The following is a 12,487-nucleotide window of genomic DNA, read 5'->3' on the forward strand; positions in this document are numbered from 1 at the left end:
CCAACAGAGGAACTCTAGAGGAAGGGAGAACTCCAGCCTTTGGGTGATGAGGACCCCCCACTGAGGTCTCAGATCCCTGACTTTGAAGCTTAGTGTTTATAGAATGAGGAAGAGAAGACGAGCTCCATTAATCCCCTAGGTTAGGCCTCAGGACATTTAGATGGGAGGCATGCACCCTGAAAGGCCTTGTCTATCAAAAGGAGTTGAAGCCCAAAAGGGGGATTCCCATACAGTACAGGGAATTGACTGGCTATTCCCCAAACCAAGGGATTCTGACGAGGGGATACCCAGGTACTGGACTTCATGCTTCCTGTCCAGCTTCCTGTCTCAGGTGTGGTTAAATTCAAACTAGGGAAACACCAGACCTGAGAGGGAACAGACAAGGGCAAAGCCAGAGGTTTCTTGACTGGAAGACTCTATCTTCTTTTCGTATTTAATTCAGTATTTTTAGTTTCTCGGGACATTTATTTATTCTTGCTATAGGGTTTGCTGTTTGTTTTTTCATTTCTTTTTTTCTGTGTTTGCCGTTTTGACTTAGGTTGGAACTTTTGGATTCAAACAATCCTGCCTCAGCTTCTTGTGTAGCGGAGAGACAGGTGCACTTCACTATAACTGACTGGCAAGGTATGTCCTTCCTTCTCCTTCCTTGCCATCCGCTGGAAATTCTCTTAGGCAGATCCATAGCATTCCTAATTTTAGGGACCCTGAGGAAAGCCAGCTACATTTGCAAATTACGGAGGGGAGGGTTGAAACAACGTGGGGAGAATTGAATAGGAGGGAGACAGATGGTGTGAGCGCTGGGGGAAGGGACGAGAGATCCTGGAAAACTTATGTTCCCCGATTTGCAAGAATGTTTTCACTTAACCACTTCTTGCCTGACTCCTGATTCTATGTCACAGAAAACAGGGTGTGTCGAGATTTGGGGGCACCTGTGCAGAGTCTGGCCACTCGGCGTGGAGAGAGCCTAGCCTCCTGGGGCAGCGTAGGGGTGGTCGGCTATTGGGACTGTCCCACGAGGGGGCGCGTCTGGGGCTCTAGGACCCGCCCTCGCGGCGCTGGGCGCGGGGAGGAGACCCGGGAACCCCGGAGCCCGGCGCTCCGCCTCCCGTTTCCGGGGCAGCGCAGTTACCTGCACCGCCGGAGCCACACCTGGCGGAGGCAGAAGTCTCGGGGCACACGGCGGGGCGCCGGTAGCGACTGAGGGAGGCGGCGGCGTGGAGCGCGGCTCACGGCGGTGGAGGCAGGCGACAGGCGGCTGCTCGGGCCGCTCTCCCGGCCGGCTGGCCACACACTCGGGCCGGCTGGGCGCCGCGGCGGGCGCACATGGCAGTGTGAGAGGCGGGCGGCGCGGGGCTGGGGCCGCAGGGCCGCATGGACAGCGGCGCCACTTCGGCCGGCCCCCGTTAGGGCCCCCGATCCGCGGGCGCCACCCCCCGATCATGCTGCCTCGGCGGCCGCCTGGACCCAAAGCGGCCGGCCCGAGCCGCTGAGCCCCGCGGCGGCCGTGAGCTGCATGGGGGAGCGCGGGCCGCGCTCGGGAAGATGCCCCGGCCGGAGTTACCCCTGCCGGAGGGCTGGGAGGAGGCGCGCGACTTCGACGGCAAGGTCTACTACATAGACCACAGGAACCGCACCACCAGCTGGATCGACCCACGGGACAGGTAGGACCCGGGGAGCTCCGATCCGGACCCGGCACCGCGCCTGGGCCGCACCTGCCCTTGGTGTGCAGGGCAACTCTGCGTGCCTCTTAGAAGGTCTTAGTTTGCCCCCTCCACACCCTCACCCCTTCTTGGGTTGCACTTCTGCCCTAAGAGCTGCAGAGAAGGGTGGACGCCAAGCGGGCCGCCCACAGCCAGCACCAGGTGGAGGACTTAGGCCCCAGTGGCACCTGCCCAGAGTTTTGACCTTAAGGTCTAGAGGAGTCCCCGACCCCTTTAGAAAGAGGGGTCTGGCCAGGATGAAGGCAAAGACCAAGTCAGGTGAAGCGAATCATCCCTGGGGACTCCCCTGTCTGAGAGGAGGTGGTTCTGGTATCGAGGGGTGGTAGGGAGCCCAAGGGTCATTAGGAGACTCCTGGAGGAAGGACATTCTGCTTGGCGAAAAGAAAGCAGCTTTTTGACAGGTGCTTCGTTGGCTGCTGAGAAGAGCTTTGAAACAAGTCTGGGGAAGCCGGAGGTGGGAGGGGAAGGAGGGAGCGGGGGAGGGCGAGAGAGGGAGACTGGTTCTCCAGGAATCTCACAGCAAGCTGGAAGCTGCTAGGATGCAGATGGGGAGGTGAGAGGCCTCTGGCAAAGCTCTGCCGATAGCCTCTTCTCCTCCCTTTCTCCTTCATGGGGCCGAGGCTCCTCAGCCAGTCCTGACCTTGGTGGGCACCTCGCTGGGTGTAGTTTTGACTGAGGCAGGTAGACTGCCCCAGGAATGTTGACTTTTCACCTGGTCTGTGACCTTGGGGATTAGGTGCCAGTGAAGCACTAGAAGATGAAGGACCCTGTATATCAAGATTAAAGAAAAAACAAAAACAAAAAAAGCCACACAGCGTTAATTCAGTTTCTCTTGAGTACATCCGTCCATTCATTCTTCATTTCATGAATGCTACTATTTGCTCAACTCTGGTCCTTGTGTAATTTGGAAAAGAAAAAAAAAATCTAACACTCCAGAATGTTAGGCAGGCTGCTTTCATCTTTTGGCCTCAGTTTCCTTTTTTGTCTGGTTGATAGTTTTCTTGGAAGGGAAGGAGTAGTAATGAGAACTCAAAAAGACAGACCAACCAGGGCTACAGAGTGAGACCTTGTATCAAAACACAAAGTTGCAAAGGATACAGAAAATGCAAGCCCAATTCTTCCCCATGCTCCCCCGACTTAACCCATCTGGCTCTTTCAGTGGTTACTAATGGTGTGTATGTTTACATGTGTGTGCGCATGTGGAGGTCCGTGGACAACTTGTAAGAGTCAGGTTTGTTCCTTCCATCTGGCAGCCTCCCGTGATCAAATGCCTTTCCCTCTGAGCCATTTCACCAACTCCTAATTCCTATTTTCCCTTATTTATTTATTATTTATATATTTTGGTGGGATTTGGGGTTTTGTTTTTTGTTGTTGTTGGTTGAGGGCTTTCTTTTATTGTTGCTTTTGTCTTTCTCTGTCTCTCTCTTCCTTCCTTCCTTCCTTCCTTCCTTCCTTCCTTCCTTCCTTTCTTTCTTTCTTTTTGAGACACGGTTTTTCTGTGTAACAGTTCTGACTGTCCTGGAACTCACTCTGTAGACCAGGCTGGCCTCCATCTGCCTTGTCTCTGCCTCCTGAGAGCTGGGGAATAAAAGCGTGAGCAACCACTGCCCGGCTTATATTTTATTTTTTGTTTGCTTGTTCATTTTCTGTTTTGTTTTGTTTTTTTTTTGGATAAGAGCTTCCCGTGTATGCTTGACTGTCCTGGAACTCAAGGGGATCTGCCTGTCTCTGCCTCCAGACGGCTGGGATTAAAAGTTCGTGCCACTGCATCTAGCCCATTTTCCTATTTTTAAACACAAGAGAAAGTCGGAAACTCAGGGATGTGATTTGCTCTGCTGTTTGGCTCTTTCCACTTTTACTAAGTTGTTATAGTCTCTGACTTCGTAACCTCTACTGGTGTCCTCTATTCTTCCCCAGGCCTCTCAGGTCAAGGTACCCCAGGGGATCTAGAGCGGTGTTGGTGAGCTTGGCAACACCTTTCCCTTGTCTTCTCCTTAGAACAGACAACTTCAGACTTGTGTGTCCTACACTGTAAGTCCCAGCAGTTGAGCATGGGTGTTGCTAGTAGGAGGAGGACTACCCTGCCAGCCTTGATGAGCATGCCTCTGAGGGAATAAGACAACATAGAAAACTTCTCGAAAATACAAGCAATCCTTTGCCCTTGGAAGAGGGCGAGTGAACAGCTTTCCAAGAACTGACCTAGCTGGAACATAATATCCCAGGTTATAGAGTTGTGTGCCATATTCATAACTTTTTGATATATCCACCTGAACTGTGGCTTAATGTTCAGCTTTACCTCAACTCACTTAAAAATTTTTGTATCATTTTAACAAATGAGAAACTATTAATATACATTGCCATTAATAGAAAAGAATCTTTAAAAAAAAAACCAAAATTCTACTTTGTCTAGATAGTATGTCTTACTTTCTGCACCAAGCCAGGCCCAAGCAACCTGTTTTTAGGCAGATTGGCTTGGTGAGAAGTCACACCCATGACTGGTGCTTGATGGAGACTCTTGCATTCTTTATTCTTGTACCCTCTGCCCATCCCACCTGCTCAGGGTTTCTCCAGGCCCCTGTGAGTTTTGGGATGGAGCTGTGCAAAGGATGTTTGCTTTTCTGTCTTTGAAATGCCTTGGACACCTGGTTAGGGGTTCTGCCTGTGTGGGCATGGGCTCATTGCTTACCCTCTGTAAGGTCTGAGTCTGCCTGGGTGATGGAAGAGGCTGGCTAAGTGTTCTCCACTGGCTGCCCAGAGCTTTGGTTTCAGCCCTCCCGTCTCTCCTTACCCTAGCTGATTCTGAGGAGAAGGAGCTATGATGGGGATTGTCTAGGAGCATGAGCAGGGGGCAGCTGAACAAGGCTGAAAAGAGCCGACTTTGTTTTGGGAGGGGGGTAGGGAAGGAAGGCAGATTCCCCCAGAGTGGTTAGTTCCATCTCCACAACTAGTTAGTGGTGGGAAACAAACAAGCGAGAAATCACATTTAAGGAAATCCCACTCTCTTAAGAGTGTGTGTATCTGAGCCCACATCACAGCCATGCCCGCCCATTCCCCCGAATTTCAAAGAAGTCAGTCAAATGGTCCTTCAGTTGGAAAAGGGATTTCTCAGCCACCAAGGACAAAATAGTGTCTCCGGTTACCAACCCTAAAGAATGTCTTGGCACATTCCACCCTCTGGGACTAAGCTGTTTTGTGTGCTGTCCGGGGAGCTGCTGGGGGCAGAGAATCCAGTTTTCAGTTCCCCCTTTCACCAGGGGAGTGGAGGAGCAGCCAAGCTGCCAGCTTTGCCAGCTCTCTCCCCTTTTCACCCAGCGAAGACCGGGAGGCTGGAATTCCTGAGGACGGTTGTCCCAACAACGGGAGAGGGTCCAGTGGGCAGCTTGGACCCTGCCCACTGGGCCAAAGGCTGCAGTAGCACCCAGGCTTTACCCAAGTCAAGGCCAATCAGGGGAGGGGCAGGTCCCTAGTGAACCAGGTGCCACCACAGGCCATCCCTGGAACACCCCCTTCGAGCTGGGTGCCTTTTGCAGTTGAACATAGGTGCTTCTGGAAGCTGCCAGCCAAGGACCAGCCTCCTGCATGTGTTCAGCTTTGTGATATATAGAAACAAATGCCCCGATTGTTGGCTGAGGACGAGTGGATATGGGGACTGGCTCTACAGAGGAGATTCCTGAAGGCTTTGTGCTTAGATCTTGCAGGAGCTCCCTGAGAACTCAGCATTTTCTGTGTTTGAGCAACAAGTCCTGCAGACCCAGGTAGATCAGGACTTGGCGATCTCTCCCTCCACCAAACCGCCAACTGCTGTCAGCGTGTTCAGAAATGAGTTCTGTTGAAAGGGCTTGAGTAGTTAAAGGCCTTCGTGTTCTAGGCCCTGCGCAGACGAGGTTTTCTGCACACAATCCTGGGCCCTGTGAACTCCAGGTTCACAACTCCTGCTGTGGACAAACTTGAAAACTGCTAGCTTGTCACCGCCCTCTCTCGACTTTCTGTGTGGTGGAGAACAGGTAATGATTGAGCCTTCGCTGTATTCAGGAGGTCTGCTGAGAGCTTTACATGGGTCATTAGCTCTGTAAATCCTCCCATCAGCCCCGGGACTTGAATTATCTGAGGTTCTGGGAGACTAAACACAGTGAAGCCATACCAACTTTATTTACTTATTAATTTTCAGAGCACTGGGGATTGGACCTCAGGCCTCCGGCTTGCTAAGCAAATGCTCTACCACTGAGCTACTACCCCAGGTGGAGTCACCCAACTTTTGTAGAAAAACTGTACGAGTGTTAGACAGACTGAGTCTAGAAAGAGCCTGCATTTTCTATTTTATTTATCTATCTATCTGTATTGGGATAGAGCCCCCATCTCTAATGATTGAACTGTTGAGCCTCCAGCTCCAGCCCACCAAGTTGCTGACTCAGGATCTCTGCTCCACCGTGGCAGGAATTGGGCCTTGGGAAACGGAACTGAACCAAGGATGGTTTCACTTACCTGTGGCCATTCTGGTGTGGCCGTGGTCAACCGGGGGGCAAGTACGGATAATGGAAAGAGGGGCGAGCCTTTGGAGCCTGGAATCTTGGTTCTGCCACTTGCCCTCTAGTGACCTTGGCAAGCTTACAGATCCTCTCGGCACCTTGGTTTTGCCTGCTTTTTTTTTTTTTATTTGCTTGTCTGTGTGTGTCTGCGTGAAGAGTTCCAGGTAAACCATCCAAGGAGGCCGTGCGCTTTGAACAAGCAGAAGCAGTTAGGTGGACCGGCCAGCATGAAGCCTGGTGTGCAAGAGGCACAGGAGAGTGTCCGTTCTTCAGCTTTCACTAGGAAAAGTACCTGTGAAACACCTAAGTCAACCAGTCAGTTGGAATGGGCCCTGCTGATGATGTAATCCAGGCTTCTGATTTCACTGATGGAACTCAGACAAGAGACTTACCCAAGGTCACACAGCCAATCGATTTCAGCCTTGAGTAAAGGTCATGTCCTTCCTTCTCTTATGGAAACCTCCCCCCCCCCCACAAACACCAGCTCCAGGTTCTCCTAACCCGTGGTGATTTATTTGGTGAGCTAGCTGTTCTTCGTTAGCGTTTCGGTCTGTGCTGGACAAGCAAGTCTCATTCGTGTTAAGTCATTTGTGTGCTGCGTCACGGGAATCTGCAATGTGTGGAGCGGTGAAAATGCCAGTGGTCCCATGAGAATGACTGTGTTTCCTGGTTACAGTGGATCTAGGGACACTGTCTGACTGTTGTCACTTCCCAAGTTTCCATTGTGACATGCTTGCTTCCATGGCGGGTGTCGCAGGCCTGCTGGAGAATTTGCCCAGAGGCGTGTGTTCCATGCTTACACTCCTGATGTCCCATTACATTTACACTTGCAACACTGATACCTGCATGCAGGTTACTTGAGAGGTTTGCTGCCAGTATCCAGGCTTGAGTCTGGCCAGACATGATGGAACACTCCTGTATTCCCAGCACGCAGGAAGCTGAGGCGAAAGGATAATGAGTTTGAGGCTAGCCTGGGTTATATAATCACATGACATCCCTACATGTTCTGTAGGGATGCATCTACTATGCAAGGGAACATCTTGTGTCAATTTCAATCACTACTTGAGATAAACAAGAACAGAGAGGTGTGGAAGTCCGCAAGTGTCTAAAGCAATAAGTGATGTCGTGTGTTGATTTTTCATTCTGAGCAGCACTATAGGTTTAGCTTTTGTAGTGGGATATCATTTAATCCTCTCAACAGTACACAGTCAGTACTGTTACCCTTCCTGTGTTCAGATGGGGAAACTTAGAAAGGGTAAGTAATAATTAATACCCAGTGAGGTGGGCCTCTCAATCAATCAATACCACTATCTATTAGCCATACCCTGCTCCAGCTCGTCCACCCATGTCGGGCTTACAACAGCCCTTTGGACAAGTTAGGCTTTCGTTACTACATACTCTCAGAATGAGCAAATCTGACATTGATCTCAAGGGAAGATGCTGCTGAAATCTTTTGATAGGAGAAGCCAGTGGGGCCCCGTGGCAGCTTAGAAGACTATTTAGAATCTATTCTACCTCCTGGGCACAGAAGCAGTGGGGTTGAGAGGCCACAAAAGGAGGCAGAGACTCTGAAAGAGGCGAAGGTGTGCGGCGAGGTCAGGGTTTGTTTCCAAGTCACTTGGACAAATCTGCTGCCATACAGGAAATGAGTGATAGAGGAGGCCCCTCTTCTCTGTCCCCATCCCTCCCCCTTCTAGGAGAGGGCTTAGCCAAACTGACCTGGTTTTGCAATCCCCTAGGGTCCCAGGTAGCCGTGAGAGAAACACTGCTCTTTTGAAGAGAGAGAATCAAGTTGCCTTAGTTACCAGGAAGACTGGCATGTCAAATGCAGGTGCACAGAAGGAGGGACAGACTTGGCTGTGTGAGATCGGGAGGTGGCCAGTGTGTTGCTTCAGGGAGAATCCATGGGCAGGATTTTGATGACATCTTTCGGGAATGATAACCTCATGGCCAGAGGCTCTCTCTATGGAGAGCGGCAAGAGCTTCCCGATGACGGGTGGCAGCTTCTCAGCTCCCCCTACCCCGCTGTCTCAGCAAGGGGCCCAGATAAGTGGAATCAACTTCACTTTCAAGTGGCCTCAGTAGCATTTCTGTCACCAGCAAAGGGCTCTTTGATGAGGGAACATGTCTACTTGGTTAGGACCAAGAGCTGGACCAGAGCTGAATCTACATGAAAATATCACACTGTGCCTCTCCCGGTCTTGGATCCTTGTTTCAGAATGTGATAGCAGGAGAGAAGACTAAGATTTTATTAATTAACCTCTCGTACTAGCCATTTAAGCCTCTAGCTCCGAGGTGGAAAAACCTCTTACCAAAATAATGCAGTGGGATGGGAGGATGGGGTAGGCATTCACTGGGATTGGGCAAGGAGAACATTCTGTAAAAATGCTGGTCTGGGAAGAGTAGATGGGCAGAGAGAATGAGGAGGAGAGAACAAAAAGGACAAGTGTGTGGGGTCACGTGCTCCCTCTGCCCCCCCACCCCCACCCCCAGTACCTCCCAGATGCTTCTACCCGTGACATCTCCCAGTTGGGAAGAAACGGGATCTTTCAGTTTCAAATTTCTGCCAAAGAAAAGGGACGGAGGCTTAAATTCTCGCTCAATGGTCAGCCAGGGAGGGGGGAAATGAAGCTGCATCAAGATTAGGGATACCTTTGTTGGCTTTTTCTTTTCCCTGGTCTCCATTCATCACTCGCTGGCAGCAGGGACACCAGGCCAGCGGCAGCTGCTGACTTTCCCCAGTCGGCTGCCTGCTGTTGCCCCTCCCTGGTTTGGTAGCAGTCTCCCCATTCCCCCACCCTCACCCCAACACCTTGGCGTCTCCTGTTCTTGGGCCATCATTGAGGGGATCCCTGGGATTCACCGACTGGCAACTGACTTGGAAGGATAGAATGTCAAGAGACAGGCATCGGGTGTCTGCTCGGGTGAGGTGGCGGGGACAGCCTTCCCACCCTGCCTCTGCGGCATTTCCCTGCCTCTGAGCATTTCCCTGAGTACTCCAGGAATTGCCTGCGAGTGTCTGCCTTGCCTTTGGGTCAGGAAGCAGTACTGGAGCCATAACTGGAACAATGATTATTTTTCATGATGTTTATCCAGCCTCTGTCATGTGCTAGGCTCTATTGTGTGCCATCGTTTCTGGCATTTTGCAAATAGGGAAACAGGTAGAAAGAGGCCAAATGACAATTCCAAGGTCACGCCAGCGCAAGGGGTGTTAAACTCCTTCTATCCCTGCAGACTCTCCCTTTGGGTTCTGATAAAAAGGGAAACCGAAAAACAGGGGCCTTCGTAACTACAGCAAAAGAAATAGACGTAGCTGTCAGCGCACGTACTATGTCACCATAGAGAACAATACATGTAGGGTTGTAGCTTACCATAGGATGGCCCATCCCATTAGTCCTATCCGTCACTGAAATCGCTGGAGAGCAGTAAGTCTGGTCTAGCACTCTCGCCTCTAGCAAGTGACATTGAACCAGCTCCTCCTCCTCAGCTGTAAACTAGGGAGACGTAAAATAGGCCATGCCTACCCCAAAGGTTTAATTGGGGTTAAGATGATTGATATCAGTGTGCAAGATCACAGCACACTGCCTAATAAATAACATGCTTTACAAGTTAGGCCACTACCAGTTCGACTAACTTAATCCACCTGCGCATCAGTAGAGGCGCTAACCCCACCGCTGAAGTCTCTTGACTTTCCAGCTGAAGTCTCTTGAAGGCCATAGCTCACCTGAGCCGTGCTGACATTAGTGCCTGCCAACCATCTTGGCAGCACTCATAATATGAATAAATCAATAAACTTTTCCTCCCGGGTCTTATCAGAGAGGCAAGCCCTTCTTTGGAATTTCTTGAGTGGAGTGACTTGCGGGTGAGCTGGCACCAGGACTGTGTGTGAAGCCGGGAGTAATGAATTGTGGTTGTCATGGCAGGGCTCAGAAGACTTTACAGAGCATTCTCCTGTCACTTCTCTGTCAGCGGGTCACTTCCCTCCCTATCTTTCCCTTTAGCTGCTGGGGAATCTGGGGATTTGGGCATTTTTTTGGAGGTGCAGAAGGGCCCTGGCGTTTATCAGTCCCACCCAGCCAGGTGTTGGCCATTCACTTCACAGGTATTTATGGAGCGCTTGCGGTACCGGGGATCAGAGCAAAGTCCCACTGCAGTGGGGTGGACGCTCGGTTGAGGAAGACTAGCCAATGGTTAAACAGATACTTGCATTATGACCTGAGACTTGGTTCTCTTGAATTCCTTTACCCACGTGAGGAAAACAGACAGGCCATGCTGGTGGTATGAATCTAGATTTGGAAACTAGAGACCTTTGCGCCCGCCATAGGGTGTTACTGAGAACTTGCTGTGGCGAGCCGGTTTGGGTGCTGGGAAAGTAAGTTGTGAAATGCAAATTCTCAGTTCGTGGGATTTACTACAGGTTTGTGAGCGACATAGCAGTCTCGAAACTATACAAATACAGCTAGAGGTGCCAGGCCCTTTGAGCCCATTTCCTATCTCCCCTGTCTCATCTCGACACATCCAGTCATTTAACAAATATTTATTGGACGGTGCGCCTGGAATATGCCAGCCTGCATTCCACACTGGTGATTCACCTTTGAGTACAATGACTACGAACGTTGTTGTTGTTGTTGCCCTCGTGAGGTTTGCCTTCTGGAGCATTGATTGCCAATCTTTAGAAGAGATCAAAAGCTCTTAGGAGATACGGAAACGTCTGGTTCTGGCTCGAGAATATTTGTGTCCACCAGGTCTCCTGGTCAGGCTGTTAGTCTGTACCCTACACCTTGAGAACCGAGGTCTTGACTCATCCGGTCACGGCCATAAGCTAAGAGTCGGTACCGGGGTGAAATGAGTATAGGTCATGAATAGTGGTGCTACTCCATACACGAGTGGGCCTAAGGAAGCAGTTTCATTACACTTCCGTGATCGTTTGGAGCATTCTTGTTTCGGTTTCAATAACCCAATCATGTGTTTACTTTTTAAACTATGTAGCCCAGGCTGGCTTTGAACCTCTGATCCTGCTTCCACCTACTGAGTACTGAGAGTGTAGGCCCACACCATGACAACCAGATACCTAGACCTGTAGGATTTTCTTGTACCTGTTGAAACAAAGCATACAAGCTGAGAAGGTTCTAGAAGCCCGAAGGTAAAATCTTTTGTATAGAATTGATCTGTCTGTGACTGTGCTCCCTGCTGAGCTGTGCACTGAGGAACTCAGAGCTTCCCCACCCCTGGAAACTCTCATCACTCTCACTCCGGAGGAAAGTGCAGGGGCATCAGGTTGGGAGAAAGCCAATGCCTCCCGCTACAGAGTCCTCAGCCTGGTCCTCTAGGAGACCATACCTTCTTCACTGCACTGGCCAGTACTGCATGGTCTTTGGACCAGTTCTGTGCGGCCAGTTGAATTGATCTTCATCAATGTATGAACATTTTAATATCATGTCCCTGCATTGACTGTTCAAGCCCTTCTTTTTTTAAAAAATTATTTATTTGTTTATTTTGTATACAGTGTTCTGTCTGCATGTATGCCTGCAGGGCACCAGATCTCAATATAGATGGTTGTGAGCCACCATGTGGTTGCTGGGGTTGCCTTTGGAAAATCAGGCAGTGCTCTTAGCCTCTGAGCCATTTCTCCAGCCCTCAAGCCCTTCTTTAGATACCCCACTTTCGTTGCTCTAGCTCTCAGATGAATTGAAAAATCTCTCCCACCTTCCTTGCCTTGTCCCCACACCACCTTGTGAGCTACCAGAAAAGCAGGGTCACCTGGATCTTCTCAGTTCTAGTTATTGGTTAGTTCAGTGGCTAGCATGTAGCAGGAGTACTTGAGCCAGGAGGTGCATGCTGTGTGTCTCTGTCTGTCTGTCTCTGTCTCTGTCTCTCTCTGTCTCTCTCTCTCTCTCTCTCTCTCTCTCTCTCTCTCTCTCTCTCTCTCTCAGTGTCTGTCTTTCCCCCCCTCTTTCGAAATAGGGTTTCTTGGTAGCCTTGACTGGCCTAGAACTCTCTATGTAGACCATGCTGGCCTCAAACTCACGGAGATCCTCCACCTGCCTCTGCCTCCCGGATGCTGGGATTAAAGGCGTGCACCACCACCACCTAGAGTGTACTGTTTCTGGTCCATCCTTTTAGCAAGTTTGTTGCTCTTCTTGTGACTGGATCTCCATAACTCCCCAACAGGGAATCAAGGACGTTTGATTTCTTTGCATAATAGAGAATGGGGGATGTTGTTGAAGCTAGGAAACAATA

The 12,487-nt window shown here is 50.4% G+C and overlaps 1 protein-coding gene across 1 annotated transcript in view; it reads left to right on the plus strand.

The window, feature by feature from the left end:
* Positions 1 to 1,528: 1,528 nt before the first annotated feature.
* The window catches only part of Wwc1 (WW and C2 domain containing 1), a 154,085-nt gene continuing 143,126 nt past the window's right edge, over positions 1,529 to 12,487 (plus strand). The window contains exon 1 of the mRNA XM_075941329.1: positions 1,529 to 1,661. Within this exon, the coding sequence (XP_075797444.1) occupies positions 1,543 to 1,661 (119 nt within the window). The 5' untranslated portion in view covers positions 1,529 to 1,542. The remainder of the gene's footprint in view (positions 1,662 to 12,487) is intronic.

This window comes from Microtus pennsylvanicus, chromosome 11 (genome assembly GCF_037038515.1).
Source record: "Microtus pennsylvanicus isolate mMicPen1 chromosome 11, mMicPen1.hap1, whole genome shotgun sequence".
Lineage (NCBI taxonomy): Eukaryota > Metazoa > Chordata > Mammalia > Rodentia > Cricetidae > Microtus > Microtus pennsylvanicus.